The sequence below is a fragment of the Prinia subflava genome, chromosome 6 (genome assembly GCF_021018805.1).
Source record: "Prinia subflava isolate CZ2003 ecotype Zambia chromosome 6, Cam_Psub_1.2, whole genome shotgun sequence".
Taxonomy (NCBI): Eukaryota; Metazoa; Chordata; class Aves; order Passeriformes; family Cisticolidae; genus Prinia; species Prinia subflava.
In genome coordinates this window covers 16,311,177-16,339,037 of record NC_086252.1, presented here as the reverse complement: position 1 = coordinate 16,339,037, position 27,861 = coordinate 16,311,177, and the positions used below count along the sequence as shown (strand labels likewise).

The 27,861-nt window shown below is 38.2% G+C and overlaps 1 protein-coding gene across 1 annotated transcript in view; it reads right to left on the bottom strand.

Annotated features, from left to right (window-relative positions):
- The window catches only part of TTN (titin), a 237,978-nt gene that overhangs the window by 93,199 nt on the left and 116,918 nt on the right, over positions 1–27,861 (bottom strand). Inside the window, 34 exon segments of the mRNA XM_063399870.1 lie at positions 531–670; positions 757–1,023; positions 1,464–1,730; positions 1,822–2,088; positions 2,201–2,327; positions 2,478–2,617; positions 3,145–3,408; positions 3,541–3,807; positions 3,917–4,180; positions 4,266–4,392; positions 4,843–4,982; positions 5,142–5,417; positions 5,647–5,922; positions 6,113–6,508; positions 6,950–6,955; positions 7,156–7,206; positions 11,084–11,167; positions 11,495–11,548; positions 12,526–12,630; positions 13,743–13,823; positions 14,747–14,821; positions 15,355–15,447; positions 15,941–16,024; positions 17,299–17,520; positions 17,686–17,830; positions 18,042–18,235; positions 19,163–19,264; positions 20,073–20,156; positions 20,413–20,649; positions 20,889–21,033; positions 22,643–22,785; positions 24,668–26,287; positions 27,072–27,182; positions 27,540–27,623. Of these exon segments, the coding sequence (XP_063255940.1) occupies positions 531–670; positions 757–1,023; positions 1,464–1,730; positions 1,822–2,088; positions 2,201–2,327; positions 2,478–2,617; positions 3,145–3,408; positions 3,541–3,807; positions 3,917–4,180; positions 4,266–4,392; positions 4,843–4,982; positions 5,142–5,417; positions 5,647–5,922; positions 6,113–6,508; positions 6,950–6,955; positions 7,156–7,206; positions 11,084–11,167; positions 11,495–11,548; positions 12,526–12,630; positions 13,743–13,823; positions 14,747–14,821; positions 15,355–15,447; positions 15,941–16,024; positions 17,299–17,520; positions 17,686–17,830; positions 18,042–18,235; positions 19,163–19,264; positions 20,073–20,156; positions 20,413–20,649; positions 20,889–21,033; positions 22,643–22,785; positions 24,668–26,287; positions 27,072–27,182; positions 27,540–27,623 (6,938 nt within the window).

Sequence of the window (27,861 nt, the reverse complement as noted above, 5' to 3'; positions counted from 1 at the left end):
GTCACATTTGTATTACTCACATTAATTAGAAGCTAAATTATTGCCACTTGTGATAGGATTGTTTCTTTATTGTCCAGATCCTTCCAGCAAGGATTTTAGAATATTTGATTAAGCTTTTACACCAACTTTAGCTGTCACAGAAATGAAAGGGACTACATCTATTTAAATTACATATAGCTCAAAATCCATAGGAACAAGCATGCAATCCGAAGTTTGCATTTTTAAGTGCCATTATGTTTAAGTGAATTCCACAAGGTCTTTGCACTTTGGATACATGATTTTTAGGTATGTTAGCAACACAGAATGCATCATTCTATGTAAAAACCATTTATTATTTAGCTATTTTGGATTACATTTTTACTAGATTTAAAACATTATTAACAAAAAACGCCACTATTTTTAATATAGTGACTGTTCCTGAAAGCAGAAAGAGCTCAAATTTAGTTTCTGCAGTCACCCTCTCCCTCACACCCCACCTCCCTGCAAATTGTTGAGACACACATAAAAAATACCATGAAATATTTGCTTACCGCTGATTCAGTCAGGGGTTCTCCTTTTAGCTTCCAATTGCCATGGACACCTTCCTCAGAGATTTCAATATCAAAACGGGCAGTCTCTGTCTCAATCACCTCCACACTGTAGAGTGGTCGTACAATCTCAATATCCCGGTCTGGAGGAGAAAAATACGATTGGCTCCCTCAGTCTCTAGCAGATCCCAAAAGATTTCTACAGAGCAGCCCATTGAAATAACCATACCTTCAATATCAAGTTTAGCAGAGGTTTGATCAGTGCCACAGTCACAAGTGTACTGTCCAATGTCTTTCTTCAAGGCTTTCTTGAGAATAAGGATTCTCTTTTTACCATCAGCCTTAATGACGACATTCTTTGATGCAGTAATTGGATTGCCATCCTTCATCCATTTCACTGGAGCATCTGCTTTGCTGATTTCACATTGTAAGATTACTTCATCTTTCTCCACAGCAGTGTAATCCTGCAGCTTCCCAGTGAAATAAGGGTCTCCCTCTGCAAGCAAAAGTTAAGACACATTTCAGTCTGAAGTTTTAGTCTTCCAGAGAGAACAACTAGTTTCTACCGTAAAAGAGATTACCTGTTTATGCCCTGCAAGAAGGACTAAATATAGTCCTTTTTCACAGTTCTGTTACAAAGAAGAAAACACCTAAGAAATTACTCAGGGCATTATTAATATTACTGACAACATTATTTTGATGCTCTAGGAGTTTTAGAGCATTGTTTTAACTTGGTAACTTTGCATGAAATTATGAAGTTATTGTAATCATCCTTTGTGAATAGGTAAATGGAGACCCAAGGAAGAAAAACAAATTGTTAGATTTTCAAAATCATAATTTAGATCTGGGCCAACCCCAAGATTTCTGAGTGCTATTTTTTATTAATAAAACTCTTCTGATAATATACATCAGGTAAATTTTTTTGGGTATTCTTACCAAGAACAGTGAGTTTAGCTTCTGAGGATTTGCCCATAGCTTCCACTTTTATCTGAGAAGTATCATCAATAGTGAGATCCTTGATTGTGAGTGTATGGAATTTGCCATCGTCTGTCATTGAAACCACTTTGCTGGTATGTAATCGCTGGTCATTCTTGAACCAGACCACAGTGATGTTTTCATGGGAGAGCTCCACAGTGAACTCTGCAGTTTCTCGCTCCTTCTTTGTTACGTCCTTGAGAGGAGTAATGAATTTCAGGCGGATACCTGTAACAACATAAAATGTAGTAATGTTATCAATATAAATTATGCAAGTATACGATGCAGAACTTTCCTAGAAAGACAACGTCTAACAAACCTTCAATAATTAGCTTGGCACTTGTTCTTTTATCCTCAGCTTCAAATGTGTATTTTACTTCATCCTCAAAGGCAACAGATTTAATAATCAGAGCATGCTTTGTTCCGTCTGAAATAATTTCAAATTTTTCATCAGGAGTGATCTCTTCTGTTCCTTTCAACCAGCGGAAAGTCTTGGGTTCTCTGGATACCTCACATTCAAACTTAGCTTCATCCTTCTCAAAGACCTTCACATCACTTAGTGGAGTGATAAAGATAAGAGGCAGTTCTGAAATCAAAGAAGAGCTCTTTCAGATCAGTTCATACCATGCTTTTTGACACTAGATTTGTTCTCAGGCCCTGAAATATACAGGGAAATGTTGGCCAAGTGCAGACTGTACCTTTCACTTTCAGATTAGCAGCACTTTTAGCATTGGCAGCTTGGAAAGACACCTCTCCAGTCATATCAAGTTTGCAGTTATGAAGGACAAGAACATGCTTCTTCCCATCTTCAATGATTTCACAGTCCTGGTGATAAAGAAACACACACCCCACCTCAAATATTAGTATTCTAAGGAATAACTAAGAAACACTACTATTACTATTATTACTATTATAACACTATTATTAATATTTTTTTCCACTGGAATTCATGGTCTAAAAATAAAGAATCCTTACAGGTGAAGGTGTTAGGGTTTCTCCCTTTAGCTTCCATACAGGATGGACATCAGGCTCAGAAATTTCAATTTCAAAGCGTGCTGTTTCACCAACAAATACTTCTACTCCATACAGTGGGCGCTCCACTTTAATTAAGCGAGCTAAAACAAAAAAACAAACTCAGAAGTTCACATCTGTTTACTCACAAATTGTAAACCATAGAAATGTAATACTGGAAAGCACCTTAAGTCTGTCCCTTTCCTTCTTTTGGGCATTCAAATGCTATGACCAGTAATGTTTATCTAACCTCTCCTAAAAAGCAGCAAGTTGGCAGTCTACAACTTCCTTCTATAATATGTCTGGAAATTTAGTTATTTTTGGTAAGAATATTTTTCCTAATAATTAAACCAGCTATCTGTTACAGTGAACTAAACTGATATTTTTCCTGATGGCAACTGGACAGAGAGAGTAACTGATCATCACTGTCTTTGTAACAGCTATTTATATATCGTCAAATATATTATCTCTTGTAATCACTTTTAATAACTTTAAATCCAGACATTTCAGTCATTCATCAGCATGCTTTCCACAGAACATTTTTGGTCTTGCTCACTAGGGAGTGTCTGTCTGTCTACACTGGTTTCCAAAAGTTTTGGTACTTTCCCTTAATGAAGACACCATTACTCACATTCAACGCTGATGTTGGCACTTGTCTTGTCGGTTCCACAGTCACACTCATAAACACCTTTATCAGTCTCTGCAGCCTTCTTGATCTTCAGGATACGGCGCAAGCCATCCGTTTTTATGGAAATTCTGTTGGAAGCTATTAGTTCTTCACCATCTTTGTACCATTTTACTGGCACATCTTTGCTAAGTTCACACTCCAGAGTGATATCATCTTTCTCTACAGCACTGTAGTCTTGTAATTTCACAGTGAAATATGGATCGGCCTCTACAAAAGCCATAGTGGATAAGATAAATTAGTTATATGAATATACTAAAATGTCAATATTTTGTCACTTTCTACTTATAAAAATGGTTAATATTTACTCTATAGCAGGTTTTAAACTATTTATGCAATTACCTAAGACTTTCAGGTTGGCTTGTGTGTTCATGTCCTTGACTACGGCCTTTATTTCTGAGATATCATCAAGTGTTACTTCTCTCATTTCTAGTTTATGAACTTTGCCTTCTGAAGTAATTAAAACTGTTCTGCTTGTGTGAAGTCTCTTGTCATTTTTGAACCATTTCACAGGCATGTCTTCATGAGAAAGCTCAAACTGGAAGTGAGCTGTTTCCCCCTCTTTCACTGTTTGGTCCTGTAGAGGTGATATGAACTTCAGCCTTACACCTGTAATGTAGACACAGAAATACAATCAGAAAAATGGCTAATGTAGTCCTGAAAGATATATTCTTTATCCTTTTTTAAAAAATTCTTTTGTTCATAAGAAAATACTTGCCTTCCACAAACAGTCTTGCTGTGCTCTTCTTGCCATCAACTTCAGCAGTGTATTCTCCCTCATCATCAAACTGTGAATCATTGATAACAAGAATGTGCTTCTTTCCATCTGCAATGATGTCAAACTTTTCTCCGATCTTGAGTATATCAGTGCCCTTCGACCATATCACATTGGCCTCTCTGGTGAGGACACATTCGAACCTCGCTTGGCGCTTCTCGGGGACAGTGACATCTTTCAGGGGCACGGCAAAGTCCAGCTCGATTTCTGGAAGCAGAAGAGAACACACGGTTTGCGACGCGCTCCGTGCGAGCTCTGTGAGCTCTGGTGTCGCGCTCCGCGGGCGCCGTACCTTTCACTGTCAGGATGGCTGTGGTGACGGCGTTGAGGGCCTGGTAAAGGACCTCGCCAGCCTGCTCCAGCTTGACCTTGTGTAGGGTTAGGAAGCGTTTTCCTCCTTCAGCTTTGATCTCGCATGTCTGGAGAGATGACAGACTTCGTCACATACAAATAGCGATGCAATGCAAATGCCTTGCTGCCAGGTGTTTTCAATAAAGGGGTTTTCATAAACATTGCATATGTGGTAAAGAGTCAGGCAGGAAGAAAGAAATTGCTTCCCAAGGAAAGTTAACGCTTTTACACAATAATTAAAATATGGAGTACATTTCTTCAGCATTCCACACTTCTTTAGAATGTAAGAATTCCTACAATGTATGTATGATATTTCTATTATTGCTTGAATGATGTGCTGTATTATCTTAAGAAAATGAAGGCCTTCAAAACTTAGCTTTTATAAAACATAATCCTTCCCTAGAGAATCAGTATTTTTAATCATATATCCTGGTTGAGTAGACAACATCAAGATTCAAGGAACCTGTACACAGTATTTAATGTAAATAAATCATGTTGTAAAATTCAAGAATGCTTACAGGCGAAGGTCTCAGGATTTCTCCCTTCAGCTTCCACTCTCCAGGAATATCTTCTTCAGATATTTCTGTATCAAAGTTTGCTGTTTCTTTTTCATAAACTGTAACATCCTCTAATGGCTTCAGAAGCTCAACTTCACGTTCTACAATGCATAAATGAACACATATATGATTAGATCAAGTTTTGATAGAGTTTTAGTTTTATAATAATTCAGGTTACCTTTTTTTGTTTGTTTATTTAGAAGTTCTTCAACATTGGCCTACAAGTTGATTAAATATAATTCAAATAAAAGCTTCCTTACCACCAAGGGTCAGTTTAGCTGGATATCTGCGACCTTCAACTTCCACTGCATATTCTCCAATATCAGCAGGACCAGCATTCTTGATTTTCAGGAAAACTTTATTTCCTTCTTTCAAAATTTCTGTCTTGTCAGTGGGTTCAGCAGGGATTTCCTCATCTCCTTTAAACCATTTAATGTTTGGTGTATCCTTGACGATATCACAGCTGAAAGTAGCTGTTCCTTTTGGTTTAACATGCTGGTCTCTTATGGGCTTTACTAACCAGTCCCTTATAACTTCTGTATGACAAAAAAGTTGCACAAGAAAACAGCTTAGCAGAATTTTAGTACAAATAGACATGTCATAAAAAAGAGGAATAAGAACTATGAGGTTTTGTACTACAGCAAGCTTTTAATAGCTGTAAAAATCTGCCCACTTATATTGTAAGGCAATGACAAAAGGTTTTCATAATTTTAAAGCAGCCCAAATATCCTAGAGAGAAAAAAGAACATGATTATGGTTGCTTACCTACTACCCTAACACAAGATGAGCACGATAGTTCAGAGTTTTCCACAGTAACAGTGTAGGTGCCAGCATCAGAATCATCTGAATCAGTGACTGTGAGGGAATGTGACAAACCAATAACACCCAGAGCAAATTTCCCAGGCTTGGCTTTGATGATTTTACCATCCTTTCTCCAGACCACATTTCTTTCTTTGTTAAGCTCACATGTTAAGTACAGTGGCTGGGTTTTAATGACAGTCACTTCTTCTTCAAGGGTTTTCACAAACCGCACTGGGAGTTCTGTGGGAAACAAATTATTTTGATTTGTCTCCTTTATAAATAGAACATATGATGAAGAAATACCTCATATAATATATGTAGTGATCGAGGGAAGCAAAAGGATGCATCTACCAATTACTGTAAAATTACAAAGCACCAGTTCTAATTTGAGAAGTAGTTAGCCTACTGATAAATTTGAAACAGGGAATACCTTCAACAATAAGTTTGGCAGTAGAGGTCTTCTCTTTGTTCCCCAGTCGTAATACACAAGTATATTCACCAGCATCAGACAGCTGGACATCAATAATATGCAGCTTCCTATCTTTGCCATCAGCAATAAACTTGTGTTTTGGGCTCTCTCGGATGTTACTTCCATCTTTCATCCAGCTGGTGATTGCAGTGGATGGTGAAATAAGGACTTCAAAGATTGCAGAAGACCCAACAGACTCAGCTTCTTTTAGCACTATATCTTTCATCTCCTTGACAAACTTCAGTGGTACAGCTTTGAGTTGGTAAGTAAATGGAGGCTCTTCAGGAGGTTTTTCACCACCACTGCCTGGCCTGAGTTTCCTTCTCTCTGCATCTGCTGGTGAAGGTGTCTTCTTGGCTGTAATTCAGATTCAGAAATGAATAAACTAATCCTGATTAATTGCTTTTGACTGTAGGCTGTGCTGATTTTGGTTGGGGGCAATTTACCAGTCTTCTACAATGTAGCTAGTATAGGGCTATGTTTTGGATTTGTGCTAAAAGCAGTCTTAATAATAGAGAGATGTTTTTGTGATTGCTGAGAGGAGCTCTCAGACCCAAGGACTTTTCTGCTTCTCATAAAGCCCCATCACTGAGAAGGCTGGGAGTTCACAAGAAGTTGGGAAGAGAAACAGCCAGGAAAGCTGATCCTAACTGACCAAAGTGATATCCCACACCATATGGTGTTATGCTCAGTATATAAAGCAGGGGAAAGAAGAAGGAAGGGGTGGGGGCATGCATTCAGAGTTATGACATTTGCCCTTCAAGGGAGGGAACTCTGCTGTCCTGCATATGGGGGAACACATCCCTGGTCATAGGAATTGGTGAATGAATTCCTTATCTCGCTTTGTTTGTGTGCTTGGCTTTTGGTCAATGCGTGAGTTTTCTCACTTTTACCATTCTTATTCTTTCCTCCCTCCCACCATAAGGAAATGAATGAGTTGCTGTCTGGGGCCTGATTCCCTGCTGGAGTTAAACCATGACAAGGTATTGCTTGTAATTTCCTACCTTTGACTGGACTGATACCCTTCGGAGATTCTTCTTTTGGTGGCTTGGCCTCTGAAGTAGAACAACAAGATTATTAGGAATGTAGTTAAATAAACATACTTATTAAAACTAAGACAAACATTCATTTTAGATATCTTTTAGTTACCTACATGTAAAAGGGGATGAAAGGATATAAACATATCTCTATTTTTATAGAAATTCTACTGTCTAAATCTCAATAGTAAGTTCAATATCCTGAAGTGTGGGAATGACATATTCAGCAGCAGAGCCTAACAGGCAGCTTAAATGCTCTTATTTCCTTTATGTGTTGTCCTGCCCATTAATTTGTAAAATTTTAATTTTGACATTCTTGACATTTGTTTTAAGATTAGGCCCTTGATCAATACCCACCTGTCAGCCAAAATAGTTTAAGTGCTTATTAAAATTATATGAGGTTTGTTTTTTTAAAAAAAATCCCCACACATTTTTCTAATGAATATCACAAAAGTATAAGCTGTGTAAATTAAATAGGTTTCAGGACAATGTGGTACTTTTACAAGTGATGGATGTTCTGTTAGTAACTTAATTTGCGATGAATCATCACAGACTTTTGAAAATATTTCCCATGCTATGAAGCCTCTTATTACCTTTTTGTGAAAGGAAATATAAAAGATACTTTTAATGGGAGAATGATATGAATGAAATGCAGGACAGATTTTGTTGCAGTGGATGGAAAAATGAATACTAAAAAAAAACATGTGAGTTTTCCTGAGAGGACAATGGCACACAGAACGATTTATGAAGTCTTAGAAAAGTATAAGACCAAGACAATGAACGGTGATCACACAGCTGTATGTACAGACAGGTAAGACAAACATGTGAAGAGTGGCTGAATGCCAATAAAGCCAGCTGACAGACTTGATGGAATTGCAAATGGCGTTACTGAAACACAATGGCAGGTGGTGCTCTCCTGAAGCAAATGGTACAAGCACTTCGTGGAAGAATTGGGCATCAGTCTTCCTCACCTCGCTTTGCATGAGACTTTGCTGGAACATCCAGAACATCACATGACTCTTCAGGTGCATCCAAAGTCTTATTTTCACTCGAAAGTCTAGTGGCCTGCTCAGTCAGGTGAGCAGGTTCTGATTTCTGGTATTCTTTCTCTCCCTCTGCTTTCTTGGAAGTTATTACCTTACCTATGCTGGAGGAGTAAGTACCTTCTCCATTTGCAAGGATCCCTTTGCTTGATGATAATTTGTCTGTGAGTTTTCCCTTCTCTTTTTTCATGGTAGCAGTTTTTCCAGTGCCATGTTCAGGTGATGTTTTTTCATCTGATATACCTACTGTAGATTGCTTTTCTTCAATTTTATCTTTTCTGCCTTTTTGAACTAAAGTTTCTTTATGTTCATCTTGAACGGTATGAACTTCTTGAATTTGTTTTTCATCTTGACTTTGTGGTGGCTGAATAGCAACTTTCTTTCCTGACTCAGATATGACTTCTTTTCCATGTTCTCCTGTGGAAACTTCCCTTTCCATTCCTCCTGTAACCACTGTATCAAATTCCTTTTCCACAGGCAAAATTTCAGGGGCATTTGACTGTCTAATTTTGCCTTTTTTAAAGTGGGTGCTGAAGATAGTTTTTTCCTCCTTCTCTGGTATAATCTTGCCTGATTTTTTAATAATTTTTTCTTCCTTTTCTGGTATAATCTTCTTGCCTGTTTTTTTATCACTTGGGAGTTCTTTCTCAGCCAACAATTGTCCCAAATTCTCCTCATAATGAACTTCTTTCTCTGTAGAGTATTTTTCTCTTGCTTTCATTTCTACTACTTCTGACTTAGGAACAGATGGTTTAAAGACTGTGTGAGGTTTTTCTCCAGGAACCTCCTCAGCTTCAATGGGGTGTTCTAGGTCAACATCTTTTCTCAATCCTGGCTGAGCCTCCTCAGACGGTTCTAAGGAATGTACTTCTGCTGATGTATAATGCTGATTCTTATCTCTCTCATCATCTTGAATATCTTCCATTTTCTTTGCTTCTTTGTCAAGAATCTTACCTATAGGAATTTCAGGTACTGTGCTATGAGATTGCTTCATCCTCTGAATTTTACTTTTTGTGCCATGTCCCTTCATGGATTCCCCAAGAGGAACTTCAGATTTCTCTGCAGTAAAACCTCCTCTCTCATTTTTATTTGTAAGCTGAGGAGTTTCAGCTATGCCTGTCTGTATGATATCCTGTACAGATGAAGTTTTATCCTTAATGTGAATTTTTTCAGGCTGCAAACTTATTTCGGATTTTTTCTCTTTTCCTAGAAGTCCTTTCTGGTCTCTGGGCTGATACGGCTTCCTGGGTTTAGGTACACAAGTTGATTCAATTTCTTCTTCTTTTTCGTGGTTAGGAATCTTTCCTTCATGAAGACCACTAAACTTTTCAGAGACCTTCTCTATGGCATCTTCCCTATGAATAAGCAATTTAATTTCATCCTCCTTTTCTTCTCCAGAATCTCTTTCCACATGTTCAGATGTTATAGAAATCAATTCTGCTTCCTCATCAGGTAGTGCTGGTTCCTTCTTTGTGTAAGTAATGTGATCCATTTCAACTTCTAATTTCTCACCTGTAAGGGCAGTCTTTCCTGAAACTACAGGTGTCATTTCTTGTTCCTCTTCCTCAGAAGCCAGGATGAAATATTTAAGAGAGACTTTCTCCTGTTCATCTGTCTCTAAATTCAGAATTCGACCAGCTGTTTCCAGTGAGATTTTATACTCAAGTGGCTCTATGGCTGGAAGTGTCTCCTTAGGACTTACTTTCTCTTTTACATGCAAGCTTTTTTCAACCAAAATCTTCTTTAACACAATTGACTCAGGCTTTTCTTCTTCCACTGAGGGCATTTTACCTCTGTGCTTTAGTACAGATGATGCATCAGGCTTTTCTGCAGCTACAAAGGTTTCATAGGTAATGGTAATTTAGAGAGTTAAAATCCATAAGAATAAGAATCAGGAACAATATATTGTAAGACAAATTTTACAGCTATACCTGAAATAAAATGAACATAGAACACTTTTTCTCTACACAACAGAAACTTACAACATAACCACAAAAGAAAGGTAAGAACAACACACATGAACAGAAAACCTAAGTAAACCACTGTTAATAGTGTCTTGCTAGAGCACCAATTTAAATCGTGTAGGCTAAAAGTAGCAGAAAATTATGGCTATCTGGTCACTGACATAAAACAGGTTAATTTTGCCACTGCAGGCTAAAAAACCAGATCAATGGCCAAGAGACATTAATGATATGGCTTCTCAAATGCCCGAGATCTGAGCTCTACTGCAATGTGAGGCCCTTTGAATGGTGGGCGAGCAAAATGGACTTCAGCTCTGCTGGTGGAGCACAGGCTCAGAGTGTTTCAGAGGAAATGGAACCATCACAGCTCTTTTTTTTTTTTTTTTTTTTCCATAGTAGGCTTTGTTCCAGGGTCCTAAGCATAGCAGATGAAAGTAGCAATACTCTAATTCTTCAACATCACTGTCAGTTTTCCTCAGGGCTTCAATGACAAATCAAAACAAACACTGAAACCAAACAACACAACATGTGTAACTTCTCTTTGTCTACACAGAAAATACAAGATGCAATTCACAAAACATGTATCAGGACATGAGGAACAGCAAGAAACCACAGAATACGCAAATTTCATAGTAGGACAACAAATAAAGACACACATTTTACCATCCAGACAAAAGAGCACAGACTGGTCTCCATAGTATATCAGAGATGTTTTTGTTTTAAATTAGGTGACAGTACCTGACAGTACCTAGAATAACAAGATTCTTGAATAGGACCTCAAATCTTCCTGTAATGAATGAGTTATGGTACAGCTCTTCCCTCTTTTTCTACTGGAGGTATTTGGTATGTCAGAGAAAAACCTTTTAAATAGCATAGTATGCACATAAATACCTGCTTTCTTTCCAACAACTGGAGTTGTCACTGGAGCAGTAACAGTAGGTGCTGGTTCTTCAGCTGGTTTTGGAGATTTTAGAGCTGTATGGGGTAAAAAAAAAGTTTTAATACATTACTTTAATTATGATATTCTTTAAAATGTTTTGTAGATGGTAGGAAAGTTCTAGTCTTATTAATTTTAATGGGCTTTGTGTGGACACTTTTAATATTCAGCTGCACAGGGTGCTGAGTCATCTTGTCTAGACTGTGCTTTTGCCAAGAAGGGTTGGACCAGATTACCCTTGAAGTCACCTTCCAACCTGGTATTCTATGATTGTATGAAAGTCCTTTTAGAGAGAAATCCCTGAACAGAAAACATTAGACACACAAGAAAGGCTTCACCAACGTTCATGACTAAAGAATTCTTACCTATTACAGGTTTAGCTTCAGGCCCAGGAACTGGGACAGATGTTTGCTTAGTTTCTGCCATTGCAAACACAGAAATTACAAGTAGGTTAGTTTACATATTTTGCAATCACATTGAGCATTAGAAGTTAGGAGCAACAACACAGAGAGAGCTAAATGAAGACAGAATTTATTGGTTTCTATTTTATTTGGCCAAAAAGCAAGAAATTACCTTGAGATTAACTCTTGTGAAGCAAGATTGCAAACAATGGAAAAAAGATGATTTTTCAAGCATTGAGGAATAAAGACAACAAGAAATCCAGAAGACTGCAAAATGGTTAATGAGGACACAGTAGTCAGGACAGACTGGAGGACAGTAATGCATTATGTTAATATAGCATGATATTCAGCAGTGAATATCGTTTAGTTGCTCAATAAAGAAAAAGAGCACCACACGTCTGTACCTTTTGGTGGTTCAGGCACAGGTTTCTCCTCTTTTTTAATGGCAGGTATCTCAGTTTTCTTTGTAGGAATTTCTGGGACTTTAAAATAATTTTTTTTGTAACATATATTAAAACACCTTAAATTCCTAAATAGAATACCCTCAAGTGTATTTAAAGGCTTTCATAGTTTTTACATGTAAACAGTTTCAGAGGTTCATAAAGTCTAGGAATATTTCTTAGAGTAAAGTTTGCATAAATTAGAAACTTTAAATAGGTAAAAGGACACATATTTGTAAAATGTTACCTAAAAGAATGCTTGGATTAACTGTTGTGCAGTAGTTATATTTTTATCAGTATTATATAAAATATTTGTAAAGCTCTTTTCCATACACAATGAAGACTGAGAAACTATCCCAAAATGCAGAATACAGACCTAAATGTGAATGTCAAACTCAGTTTGTTGTCAAACTCAGTTGTGCTTCCAGCTAAGACTTAAATGGCACAATTAGGCCAGTGCAAGCTATCTTTTAAGATATTAGTTTCCTTCTTGAAATTAAGAAAATGCTACTTAATAGTGGGATTTAAAAAATAGATTTGATAGTAATCTAGTACCTTCAGGTTTCTTAATTTTTTCTACTGGTGTAGGTACCGGTTTAACTTCTGGTTTAGGCTCTTTTTCTGGTTTAGGTTCTTCCTCTTCAGGTTTCTTTTTAAGAACTTCAAAAGAAAAGAAATCTCAGTTTTTAAAGCACAGGCAAACAAAAGAATAAGACAGTGAACAAGACAAAAGATTAAAAACTTCAGTCATAAAGAAACAGGAAAATAAAATATATTGCTCAATAGAAATAGAAGATTTGTGTAACTATTCAAGATACTGTTCTCAAAGTCATTTAAAATTCAAATCATCTAAGGAAAAAAGACATTTTTATTAAGAGCAGTCCATCTAAGAGAAAAGATTTTAAAGTTAATTATGATAGATTAAAATTTCTTGTAATATATTTATTCTCTTATTTAAATGATGATTAGCTATATGTAATTATGAATTATTAACTGCAATTAAAGAAGATTTTTAGGGACACAGTGCAGGATTATTGATTAAACTCCCACTGACTTCAGTGAGAGAACAATACTAAATCCCAAAGTATTGTATTTGGAGAGCTCAAATTTATATAATGTCTGTTTTTCATTTTATTGATTTTACTTGACTTTGTCCTCTCAGTTCTCCATCTTGCATATGTAATGACACTGTCATCTAAAAAATGGAGTATTATTTTTTATCATGTTGTCTGAAATTTGAAGGTACAGGGTACACAAGCATGAATCATCCCTCTGTGGTATTTCAAGGAGAGTTGGAATTAGTGCTTAATTTTTCTAAGCAATAGCTGAGCACAAGATGATTCAGAATGCCCCAGACTTTTCAGGCAATGGGACTGATGTCCACCAGTACCGCGGGGTTCTGTGATCTGTGCGGTACTGGGAAGAAAACCACAGGAAACACACAGACTACACAGGTAACTTCAATAACATTTACACGCCCCACAGCGGAAGACTCTCAGCTCTAGCACACAGAGATAAGGAAAATGGAACAGACAGACACAGGGAACTAGATTTTCATTGTTCTGCTCTGTTTTCATTACAGACCCTTTCTGAGAGACTTTCACGCTACACCCCCTTCCTCCCTGCAACAACAACTGCTTTTGCCAAGAAACAGACATCAGACAGTATTTGATCACATAATGTTCCATACCACACACGTGAAACAATTTAGGGGACTATGCTAATCAGTGTTAAAATGCTGGGTTTTTAAAAACAGAGTCAAGTTACTATACCTCTTTTCAAAACAACTTCTTCTTTTGGTGGAGGAGCAGCCTCAGGAATTACTTTGCGAGGTTTCTTTACAAGTCCAGGCACTTAAAAGAATATTATTCCAGATTTTATTATAGGTTCATAACAGCAGTAAGAGTTAACCAACAACTAGCATGTCCAAACACACAAATCAAATACTAGTCCACTACTGAATATTAATATCAAAGGTAAAACTGTTGCTATTGAAGCCAATAGATTTAATATATTTTATACATAATTTGCATACAGCTGTCATCTAAGCTTATGTATAAAGACAAAGTTTTCATACAAATCAACAGAAGAGAAGTATGGTTTGAGAAAGCTATAAAGGTTATGTATTCAAGAAGAATCATCATCCTAACATTTTTATTTCCTTGTCCTCCTTCTCTTCAGGCTTATGTTACATGTCTAGTCATGTGAGCTGCCTGTCTGTGATATTCATAAGGATCCACTTTAATCTCAAAACTTGGAATAGCATTAAGAAGGAATGTCCACTGCTTAGCTGCTTAGTTTATCTTAAACTCCAGTACATATGAATAATATAAAGGCACACCTGTGAAGTGGCTTGCTCAGTACATTATTCATTCCCATCTCTAGAAAGTATCCGCTCACAAAAATAAGTTACATTTCAGAAAAATAATAACCCATGTATGTTGGACCAACAGTGTATACATTTAAAGAGTATTTTATTTTTTATTTCCAGCTAAGCAGAAAACCAAAGTGAGCACCTACACAAGTGATAAGACTCATAAAAACTCTCTCAGTTTTCTGTGTTTCTGTCTCTTACAGCTCACAGATTGCATGATGGGCAATTAAAGTGGACACAACACATACATATGCCCGAAATGGGGGTGCATGTTGAGCATAATCTAACATAGACAGTGTTTTGATATATTTGAGCAAATTAAAAAAGAACATACTGAGAACTACAACTTTTGGCTCATTTGAGAGGTTTGTTTTAAGCTAGATTCTTATATTAGCTAGATACCTTTAGCAGGTGGGGGTTCCAATTTCGGAGGCTCGCCAGGTTTTGCAGCCACAGCTTTCTTCCTTGCCTCAGGAGCTTTAAAGAAAATTATTTGAGTTTTACAACACACATTAGACTGCCAAAAGAATGGAGTTTTCTACAAAATCCAAACACGTCATTAATAGTATTGATGTAAAAGAAGGACAAAAGCTGCAAAGTTAAAATCCCTGCTGATTAACTGTTTAGAAAAAGTGAGATGGTCTGTAGAAAGCGCAATTGATCTGAAACCCACGTCCATGTAACACCAGCAAATTATTGCTGGGGATTCTTTTCATTGTAAGAATATGTTAAAGAGAGAAGAATTATGTTAAGGCTAGAAGAATGTGTTAACTTGATTAAAATTGTTTTAATATTTTTTTCCTGTAACTATCGAAAAGAACCCATGTAAACACTGATAAAAAATTGTGATGGACTGAGCATTAGTGAGGCGCACCATTAAAATATAGTATATTAGAAAATAAATAGAAAAGACACAAAATTATAGTCTAAAAGCATGCTTGTCAAGGTTCATCAGTATAATTTTAAAAGATTGCGTTTCCACCATTATTTATGGCTTCAGATGATTATACCTTTAAGTAGATCTTTTGCCAGTTTAATATCTTCTGTTGGAGCAGGTGGTGGTGGTTTTCGCTTTTCAGGGATCTTCTTTTCAGGTTGCGGCACTTTAAATAACATTAGGTAGATTTAGAATAAATTTCCTATGATGGTAGTTATGTGAAGAGTAATGTACAAACCTAAAGACCACCATTTTCCATTTCCAGTGAAGCCAGTGAAAAAATGTCATGGAATTAAATGGGAGCATGAAAGAGCCTTAGGTTACTGCTTCTTAGCATGTGCATAATACAAATATCCAAGGTGACTTAAAAAAGCGTGTTAATAACATGAGAACAAAAGTAGAAAACCAAATTATGGGAAGACTCTTGTGGACAAGAAACAAAATGAAACCATTTAAAATAATCTTCAGGTTGTACTTAGAATTAAATGATCGAAAATATTTCCAGGACACAACAGTGGAAGAATCACAGAAAGACAGACAACACAGAGGTGATCTACAACACACAGGCACATGTGAAAAATGAGAGAGCAAGAAAAATCTGCACATGATGATAATGAAAGAAAGATGTGTGGCAGCCTCTAGGGAAGTACTTTGTATACCTTCAACTGGTAAAGCTTCTTCAACTTCTACAACTGGAATTTCTTCCACTTCTTCGGGCTCAATCTCCTCTATGATTTCATATTCTTTAAAGAATATTGACAACTGGTGTAAGTTTTCAATTATAAGATTGTTTCAGGTGAACAATTATACAGATAGAACTAAAAGCAAATCTACTTCAACAGACATAGACAAATACACATTAGGAGAAGTAATCACTGTCTGTTACCTTTGCAGATTTTGAAAACTACTCTCTTTCTAAGCATGAGTGAGGATTGTGTGAAGGACAAAATTTTTTATGTATATAATATAAACTATATATGTATGTATATATACACATATTTTTATGTATACTATATAAATTTCTGGATGAGTCATTGAAACAGCATAGAATAAAAATGTCAATGCTCTCAATTAATTTAATAATATAACAACAACATGATTACAAACTTTTGAGAGACTCCAGTTTACTGGGAATTTGATATTATCTTTAAGAGACATATCCTGTGCAGGAGCATATATTTTACTTCCAAATATGAAGATATACTAACAGATACAAGAAATATTGACTAGTATAATCTAAAATATGAAGTCAACAATTTACAAACATCACAACAGGAGAAAAAGGAAAATGTCTACTTTGAACCTTATACTCAGAAGAAGAGGACAAAGGATTGTTCTTAGAGTAAAATCTATGGTGGCACAAACCTTCACTCGGTAGTGATTCAGGTATTTTAGGAATAGCAACTGGTACTTTCTCCTCTGAGACAGGTTTCTTGGGCACCTCAGACACTTAAAAAAAATATTAAGTTTCTTTTATTTTTGTGTATATAAATGTACATATGAAACATAAAAAGACAAAAACATCCAGCACACACAAAATCACAGTAACAGCGGCCATAACCATGAAAGACTGTGCTCCAGTCTTTCTCAAGGTAGGCTACATTCAACTGAGAAATTTTATAGACTCAGTTATGATCAAAGAAAAGAAAGAATATGGAAAACATTTATTCTCAGGAGATGCCTCCTGACAATATGTACCTTTGGTTGGAGGAAGCTCTGGTTTTTCTAATTGTGACTTTTTAGGTGTTGTAAGAGGCACTTTCTCTTCTGAGGCAGTTCTCTCTTGCACTTCAGTTTCTTTAAAGATATTAGTAAATTTTCATTTTTGTGAATATTAAGACACACATATACACATAATAGTGAAAACTGCAATGACTAAAAAGAGGAGGGCATACAAAACATGAAGAATAATAAATTTAAGCAGCAGATTATTCATTTCGCAATGCATACATCAGTGAAACAAGGGGAAAGGTATTCAGAGAATAGAGATGAGACGCTCAATCACTGATGTATGTACCTTTAACTGAAAGAACTTTATGTTTTCTAAGGACAGGCAGAGGTTCAGGTGCTTTTGGCACAGCCACAGGCTCTGGTTTCTTGGGCACAGCCACAGGTTTCTTGGGCACAGCCATGGGTTTCTTAGGTTCAGCCACAGGTTTCTTGGGCACAGCCACAGGCTTTGGAGGAACAACCACTGGCACCTCTTCTTCTGCCTCTTCCTCCTCAATCACCTCAGGCACTTTAAAGATATTAGAACCAACTGAGTTTAAGGCCATGCATACAGAGATACAGAAGGCAAAATGCTGCCCTCAGCCCTCCCCACAGGGTGCAGATGGGCAAAGAGCACTGAGCACTGCAGCAGTGTGGAGGGCATGGCAGGCTCTGCCAGAACACCACCCTATACCTTCAGCCGGAGAGACTTCTGGCTCTCCAGGCTCAGCTACTGCTGCCACCTCCTCTGCTGCCTCCACCTCTTCTTCCTCTTCCAGGACTTCAGCTTCAGGCACCTCAGGCACTTCAAAGATATTAGTGCATTTCATTTGACACGGCTGAGAAGACAGGGCAAGCAGGAACAACCACCAGGGCAACACAGACACAGAACATCACACAGCCACCTCAAACCCTCACACACTGCACAGCACCCCTGTCCCAGCACACACAGCCTGACAGCCTCGGTCAGGGAACACAGGCAGGCCAGGAGAGGGTAGGACAAGGCTGGGGGGAGGAAGAGTCAGCCTGTTCTTTGTTACGTTATCCATGAAGACAGGTACCTCTGGCTGCTGGAAGCTCTGGTGCTTTGGCAGTGGGCACAGGTATTTTTTCCTCACGAGCAGCCTTCCGGGGCACCTCGGGTGCTTCAAAGATATTAGTAGCAGTCAGTTTTGTACATACAACAGGAGGGTGCACAGAGAAATGCAGACTGGAGATGCACTCATGGACGGAACCAAAGTGGTCTCACAGCATCGACCCACGACTCACTCTCTGTCTGGCTCACACACACAAACCCCCACAGGGCACAGCACAGAGTAGTGGTGCCATGTAGGTTCTGAGAGAGAACTGCTGGCTGTGCATGGGCTTGAGGGTGAGGTGTGAATTAGGGACCTTAGCAGCCTTTCCTCCCTTGGAGGAGAGCCTTTCATTCTCAGCCCTGCTGAGATCTGTCTTTTCTCTGGGAGCCACCTCAGCCCTGTCTTATCTGTTACCATTCCTCATGAATGTGCTGGTGCTTTACATTCAGCAGTTTGGGTAGTGACAGGATGTTGAATACAGTTTTTCTCATTTTCCTTATTTTTGTCCTTCTGTATATCCATTCTTGACTTATGCTTTTCTCTCTTTTTTTTTTTTTGACTTATTTTCTCATCCTAAGTATCTTGATTCAATTTTCATTTCACTGTGGCAGCTTCCACAGCCTGTACAGTGCAATGGATTTTATAATGATTCTTTTTTATTATAAACCCTAAAAGCATCAGCAGTTTATTTAAACATTTCTTTACAGTCACTTCTTACTGCCCTTGTGCGTTGCAGAGTAAATATTGGGTTTTCATTTGAAAAAATTTGTCTATTATATACGCTACCCAAATCTGCCAGAGGAGTCATGCACTCTTATTGATTTAAGATAACAAATTTGGGCAGCCATATGAAAAATAGGTGATTAATTGCTAAAATACAGCATTTTAGTATCTAGTGATTCAGAATAAGACACTAATGTAGTAAAATCAAAATATATTTTGAGTTGTTTTATACAAAATACTAAATCTTCAAATTCCTAATTGATACGCAGCACAGAATGTAGAAGTTTCAGGAAATCACAAGTGAACAGAACAACAACAGACATCAGAAGTAACACCTAAGACAATAAGGACAGTCTCATTTGGACTGACGCACAAAGCGACAGGTACCTCGAACTGCTGCTGGCTCTGGCTGTTTGGGCACAGTGACAGCTGCAGGCTCTTCCAGAACACCTTTCTTGGGCACCTTGGGAGCTTCAAAGATATTAGTGCATTTTAGTTTATGGGCACTGCAGATGTCTATGTAACAATAAGACAACCAGTAGCAAAGGCACGCAGTCTATTTTGACAAAGTGCTGTGGTTACATTCAGTCATCAGCTCTGCTTTGCTTCCAGCCTGTGGAATGAGCAGGGTGTCCAACACATCACACAGCAGATGGGAACCCTGTGTGATCTTTGTTTCTTGGTCAGGGTGGAAATGTAGAAAATGTATCTGGCTTCTTAGTGACAGAAAATCAGTGATTTATTTCTGGAATCCTAGTTTATTTGTGTATCAGCCAATATAATTCGCAACTACTTTGTCATTGTAACTTTTTTTTTTAGGAAATAGCATTTGATTTTTCATCATCTTTTTTTTTTTTTCTATCAATTATTTCCATTCTTACACCTCATCGTAACTTTCTGTGTTCCTCATTTTCTTCCTACTGTAGTAATAGAGAACTTATTCTGCTGCTGTCATCTATTAGAATTTTCAGAGATGCAATGACTGCTTCTTTAAACTTAAAGATCTATTTTCTGGCTCTCCTTCAGAAAAACATGCCATTCTGTTTAAACTAAACAGTCAGTAAATGTTAATTCTTAAACTTTACTAAAAGTTCAGTAAGCTAGAGACGTTTTTCAAGGAATGAAATCTAGTTTTTCTGCCATGTTTCTGACACTCCACACTGCACTTCCCATTTCTTAGGCACCTATCTCTGACAGGTCACCATCAAAACATTAGTTAAACTGAAGTCCGGGAGAACATGATTTTTTTTGTAATGATGATACTAATATTGACCTGTACCTTTGGCTGGTGGTGGTTCTGGTTGTTTGGGTACTGCAACAGGCGTCTTTTCTTGTGGGACAGCTTTCTTGGGCACCTTGAGCACTTTAAAGATATTATTTCATCTTAATTTCACAGTTGAATTAGTAGGAAAGATTGTAACACTCATTCAAAGAGTTTAGATATTTCTAAGCACAGTAATGTTCTCCTAGTGATTGGTTGGTTCGTCATGCACAAAGACAGGTACAGAAGACGTTAAGGGTCAAGGACAAACAACAAATCTTACACAAAAGAAGGGATAACAAATGGAAATATTCATCAGTACAGTAAAATAAAAAGCATGTCTCTCAAGAAGATATACCTTTAGCTTGTGGAGGTTCTGGTTTCTTTGGCACAGCCACAGGTTTCTTTGGCACAGCCACAGGCTTTGGAGGAACAACCACTGGCACCTCTTCTTCTGCCTCTTCCGCCTCAATCACCTCAGGCACTTTAAAAAAATAAGATCCGTTTACCTGACTGAGCTTAGGGTCAGTAAACAGGCAGATGGCAAAGCAGGAAAAAAGGAAAGTAAACACTTGACAGACTACCAGGGTGTCCTCTTCAGCCCATCACTCCTGCTTAGGTGGACATGCTACATGGAGCCCAAATATGGGCTAATTGGGAGGAGGGCTTCTGGAAAACCCCACCCTCTCTTGTGGGGAGGGTGCAGGCACACAGAGATACAGAAGGCAAAATGCTGCCCTCAGCCCTCCCCACAGGGTGCAGATGGGCAAAGAGCACTGAGCACTGCAGCAGTGTGGAGGGCATGGCAGGCTCTGCCAGAACACCACCCTATACCTTCAGCCGGAGAGACTTCTGGCTCTCCAGGCTCAGCTACTGCTGCCACCTCCTCTGCTGCCTCCACCTCTTCTTCCTCTTCCAGGACTTCAGCTTCAGGCACCTCAGGCACTTCAAAGATATTAGTGCATTTCATTTGACACGGCTGAGAAGACAGGGCAAGCAGGAACAACCACCAGGGCAACACAGACACAGAACATCACACAGCCACCTCAAACCCTCACACACTGCACAGCACCCCTGTCCCAGCACACACAGCCTGACAGCCTCGGTCAGGGAACACAGGCAGGCCAGGAGAGGGTAGGACAAGGCTGGGGGGAGGAAGAGTCAGCCTGTTCTTTGTTACGTTATCCATGAAGACAGGTACCTCTGGCTGCTGGAAGCTCTGGTGCTTTGGCAGTGGGCACAGGTATTTTTTCCTCACGAGCAGCCTTCCGGGGCACCTCGGGTGCTTCAAAGATATTAGTAGCAGTCAGTTTTGTACATACAACAGGAGGGTGCACAGAGAAATGCAGACTGGAGATGCACTCATGGACGGAACCAAAGTGGTCTCACAGCATCGACCCACGACTCACTCTCTGTCTGGCTCACACACACAAACCCCCACAGGGCACAGCACAGAGTAGTGGTGCCATGTAGGTTCTGAGAGAGAACTGCTGGCTGTGCATGGGCTTGAGAATTAGGGATCTTAGCAAGCAGCCTTTCCTCCCTTGGAGGAGAGCCTTTCATTCTCAGCCCTGCTGGGATCTGTCTTTTTTCTCTGGGAGCCACCTCAGCCCTGTCTTATCTGTTACCATTCCTCATGAATGTGCTGGTGCTTTACATTCAGCAGTTTGGGCACAGACAGGGTGGGGAGCAGAAACCCCCTAATTATTACTTTATTATTATTTCTACTTATACTTCTCTATTTTTTCAATACTTTCACAGTGAATGTGGTGGCTTTTGAGTTAGGTTTCAGTGCTTCTCTAATCCTGTATTTAGGCATTGCATTTGGTAAGAGTGCACAGCGAGCAAGTGTGATGCAGAACTGTGATGCACAAATACAGAAGATCAGTGGTATCGTATGCAATAATTATGTGTAATGCAATTGTAGATTTGAGGAACCAAATTTCTTGGGTCCCCAGAAGGGCATGGTCAGAAGAGAGTTATGTCAGACCATCCTGATCAACCACACATTCCATTAAGTACTGTATTTAAAAGTTTGGAGTATTGGTTATTTGGTCTCTAGGTCTGTAGAGTCTTGAGACTTACAGTCTTAAAGTGTTAAAATACTATTGTCCTATCTAGGTATGTTCCTCTTTTTTTCTTTGGGCATTCTATTCCCATAATAACTTCAGTTCCTTCACAGTCCATTAAACCTGTCATTCCTGCTGACTTTCATTGAAATGATCAGGGCTTTTTTGGGTTTTTTTGTTTGGTTGCTTGGTTTTGTTTTTTTTTTTCCCTGTTTTTAATATTGCTGTATCATAACTGTGTCTAGTAGTTACCACCACATAATAGGACAGGCTTGCCAGTTCATACTGGTTAAATCAAACCATGTTTGATAAAAAAAATTATATTATTTGAGATTATTGGAATAATTATAATGAAAGAAATTTACATTATAAATCCTAATTAGAAAGTTCTTTCCCATTCTAATACTAAATTTTCCACACAGTACAGGATGCAGAAATTTCAGGAAATCACAAACAGAGCAACAGACATCAGAAATAACACCTAAGACAATAAGGACAGTCTCATTTGGACTGACGCACAAAGCGACAGGTACCTCGAACTGCTGCTGGCTCTGGCTGTTTGGGCACAGTGACAGCTGCAGGCTCTTCCAGAACACCTTTCTTGGGCACCTTGGGAGCTTCAAAGATATTAGTGCATTTTAGTTTATGGGCACTGCAGATGTCTATGTAACAATAAGACAACCAGTAGCAAAGGCACGCAGTCTATTTTGACAAAGTGCTGTGGTTACATTCAGTCATCAGCTCTGCTTTGCTTCCAGCCTGTGGAATGAGCAGGGTGTCCAACACATCACACAGCAGATGGGAACCCTGTGTGATCTTTGTTTCTTGGTCAGGGTGAAAATGTAGAAAATACATCTGGATGATCAGTGATTTATTTCTGGAATCCTACTTTATTTGTGTACCAGCCATTTTTCATAAATGACTGTGTTCTGTGCTGGTGTATGCAGTCATTTTCATCCTTTTACTTGCCACTTTACTATTACTATTTTTATCCTTCAGGTTGACTTCACTTTTCCTTTTCTCTCTCTGCATGTTTCCTCCCTTCTTTAACTTCTCATATTTTCTCTCTGTCATCTCCTGGCTTTCATTCTAATCACTAGATGTTGCTTATAACTGTTTCCTCTTATATTAATTTCATTAATTTCATTAATTTCATTTATTTAAATAATTATATCATCACTTTAAGGTGGTACTTCACTTGAAGAATGTCATTGTATTTCAGATGATGAGAATCTGATGGCAGAGGCAAAGTTTTCTCTGGCTAGAGCTTGGGAGTTCTAAAGGAAATGAAATGATGCATCACTGCATCACTATATAGTGTCTTCAGTTTAGTAATTTTTTTGTATTTCCATTGTAAATGCCTTTTTAAAGGCTCACAGTATTACATGCTCACAGTAACTTTACAGGTCTTCAATGCTATTTATAAAGCGTAACAATTTGGCAAGTCCCATAGTCAAAAATGTTTAGGTATGACCCAAATACAGAAAAAATATAAATAACAGTTTAAAGAAAATATTCCGCTCTGTGATACAGATACATAGAGATATTTGTTATTATTTTGGTCCCTGTTCTAAAACTGCTACTCTCTGCTGAAGCCTTTAGTTTCTGTCTATTTTGTCTTTCCTCTTGGAATCATCTAGGTTGGAAAAATAATTTAGGATCATCAAATCTAACTGTAGATATAACACTGTCCAGTCCCACTAAACCATGCATGAAGCCATCCCTAATATTAATGTGAACAATGTTTATTAACTCCTTCCTCTGCATTTATACATTTGGGTTTTTTTTGGTGGACAGGAGTTTATCATATCTGCTTGATACGACACAAATCCAGTATAACAAAATTTAGATGGTTTAAGCTGAGGAAACATTTCACACCCCTGCACAGCAATTCATATTTGGCACACCTCTCCCACATTTTTGATATCAGAATACATGGTGAAAGGTCAATTTAAACTGAAATCATTTAAAATAACCCTAAAAAGCAAACAACACCCTTTCTTACGGTGATAACAGTGGTGACATGTACCTTTAGGAAGTGAAGCTTCTGGTTTTTTAGATAGAGCAGGGGGCACTTTCTTCTCTGGAACAGTCCTCTCAGCCATCTCAGGCACTTCAAAGATATTAGTGCATTTCATTTTACAGTTACAATAAAACTCAGTATTAAATACAGAGACTGAAACACAGAGGACAACAGACACACTTTGAAGTAACAATTTGGCACACACTCATATTCAGTGTAATTTGTTTAGCATTATTTAAAGCAGATCAAAAACGACAGACAGAACAAAAGAGGTTAAAATAATACTTAAAAGAAGATTCAGTGTGATTGTCATGTATTCATGACAACACGTAGCTTTGATTGATGTAGGTTTTGATTTTTCAGGAACAGCTAGAGAAATTTTCTTTTCTGGGACAGCTTTTTGGGCATTGCGTGTTCTTTGAAGATATTAGTATCGATTAGTTATGTGTACTAAGCTTTAAAATGAGCAGTGAAACAACATACTCAAGGGAAGGAAAAGAGATCCTATGCAGAGGAGATACCTTTAGGCTTTGCAGCTGCTCGCTTTTTAGCAGCAACATGCTCTTCCTTTCCGGCCAGCTTGGCTGGGGGTGGTTCCTCTGGTGCCAAAACAACCTCTGGTTCTTCGGATGCCACTTCAGGCTTTGATTTCCCAAGTGGTGCAGAAGGCTCTAGGTTTTGGGGTGTTAAAACAGTTTCTGGTTCCTCCGACACCAAGACAGGTTCTGGCACAAAGGGCTTTGATTTTCTGGATGCTGCAGTAGGCATTGACTTCTGAAAATCTGCAGCAAAGTCTGTTTCTTCAGCTGCTACAAACTCCAGTTTTTGGGACCGCACATAATGTTTTGTTTTGGGGGGCACCGCAACACGCTTTGATTTTTGAGCTGATTCAACTGTCTCTGACTCCTCAGACACCACTATAAGCTCATATTCCTTAGGGGCCATAAATGGTTCTAGTTTCTGGGGTTCCAGAACTGGCTTTTGTTCCGGGGGCATCACACCATATTTTAACTTTTGGGGTTCTACATCAGGAATGGGTTCCTCAGGTACCACAACAAACTCTTGTTCCTCAAGCACTGCAACATGTGCTACCTTTTGGGATTCCACAATAGGCTTCTGTTTTGGGGGCATCACACCATATTTGAGTTTTTGGGGTTTTACATCAGGCATGGATTCCTCAGGTACCACAATGAATTCTTGTTTCTCAAGCGCTACAACCTGTGCTAGCTTTTGGGATTCCACATCAGGCTTCTGTTTTGGAGGTCTTACACCATATTTGAGTTTTTGAGGTTCTATTTCAGGCATGGGTTCCTCAGACACCACAACAAACTCTTGTTTTTCAAGCACTACCACCTGTTCAAGTTTTTGGGATTCCACAACAGGCTTCTTTTTTGGAGACATCACACCATATTTTAACTTTTGGGGTTCTACATCAGGAATGGGTTCCTCAGGTACCACAATAAACTCTTGTTCCTCAAGCACTGCAACATGTGCTACCTTTTGGGATTCCACAATAGGCTTCTGTTTTGGGGGCATCACACCATATTTGAGTTTTTGGGGTTTTACATCAGACATGGGTTCCTCAGGCACCATAATGAATTCTTGCTTCTCAAGCACTACAACCTGTGCTAGCTTTTGGGATTCCACATCAGGCTTCTGTTTTGGGGGCCTCACGCCATGTTTTAGTTTTTGGGGTTCTACATCAGGCATGGGTTCCTCAGGCACCACAACAAACTCTTGTTTTTCAAGCACTACCACCTGTTCTAGTTTTTGGGATTCCACAAGAGGCTTCTGTTCTGGGGGCTTCACACCATATTTTAGTTTTTGGGATGCCACGTCAGGCTTGGGTTCCTCAAGTACAAACTCTGGTTTCTCAGGCACTACAACATGCTCTGTTTTTTGGAATGCTACAATAGATTCTGATTTTTGGTGTGCCAAAACAGTCTCAGGCTCCTCAGATGTCGGAACATGCTCCAGTTTTTGACCTGCCTTTCCAGGCTTTAGTTTTCGGGCCGCTCCAGCCACTTCTGGTTCTTGCAGTTCCATCTCTTGAGGCTTTGGTTTTTTGTGTCCTGCAATGGACTTTGGTTCTCGAGAAACTGGAACAGGCACTTTCTTTTCTGGCAAGGTTGTCTTGGTTGCTTTATGTATATAAAAGATATTAGTTCTAAATGTAACAACTGCACCGACAATCATACCAAAATTAAGCCAACCATAAAACATAAAAAGACAATTGTAATGAAAATATAAAAAACATATCAGGTATCAATCGTTTATGCTGGCCTTTTAAATGATGAGTATAGGACACTTTGGCTTTTCTCTCTCTTCTCTCACGAGTACATACACACACTCTGCCTCACAAAACTCACGCTCCCATGTGGAAGTACACACATGCACTCATAATATAACTTAAGATATAAGTAAAAGCCATGATCATTGTCAACAGAATGGACAGGACAAAAGATATTAATTGCATTGCAGGGAATAAGCTGAAGATTCTTTCAAGAAACAGCAGTGATGGCATCTAGTTTTTCTTGGTGGAGATTTTGGTCCTTCAATTAAATTGACAACTTCTGCTCTTAGCTACTAGAATGGGTACTTTCCTTTCTTCTCCTATTATAACTTTTCAGTTATTAGCTGTGATGGTTTTCATGAACCCAAGCAGGTAGACTAGCAAGAATATGCAAAAACAGTAAGAAGAACTGAAGTAGAATAATAGTAAGAATAACATACAGGCAATTCAGACATTGAAGATTTGCCACTATTTTTCCAAAAACAACCACGTGTGTCTGTTTCACACATACATGTGGATAAATAGAACAAGTGTAGTTTAGAGTGTCAGGAAAAAGAAGGCTTGGATAATTACAGTGTTAAAGAAAAGATGAAAAACATTACTTTTGTTATTTTATTAGTGTTGAGATTTACCTTCCTTTGGTGGGAGTTCTTCAGCCTCTGGTTCTGGGACAACCACAGGTTCTGGTATTTTTTGCACAGGTATTTTCTTTTCTGGAACAACTTTCTTCGGCACCTCAGGTTCTTTAAAGATATTTGTTTGTTTTAATTTCAGGAATTTGAAGAATAGGAATTAAAAAGACAATAATAGTTTCAAAGTAAAAAACACCTAATAACAGCAGAGAAAAGCCCACCCATATAAACCATTTTGTTGTTTTTTTCTTTCCATATTGCTTTATGCATACTTTACACACAGTAACAGTGTTAGTCGTCACTGTTACTGGAACCTATTCAGAAAGGAAGAAGACCACACAGTCTGTAACACTTATAAATATATAACATAACGTATACCAAAAAGCTGCTAACACAAACGTAAGAAAGATAATATTTAGAGAAACAGATAAAAATTTGTGTGCAGTCTTATTGCTATTGAAAATATACCTTTGGGTGGTGGAGGTTCTGGTTTTTTGGGAACTTCAATGTGTATTTTTTCTTCTGAAATCACTTTCTTCGGCACCTCAGGCACTTTAAGAAAAACAGTTAATTTTATTTATGTATGTCTGCAGTGTTCAGACATTAAGAAAAAGTAAATCTCAGGGACATCAAAAGCATGAGTGGTTTTGGATGTTATTATGTAATTTCTCCTTTCCTTAGAGAAAATTCTCTCTGCTGCCTCACTGAGTTACAGAAGCAAAAACAACAAAAATATTTTATAAGACATTAATAGTAAAAGTAAATGACTGTTAAAGGGGTTTCTTTCCTT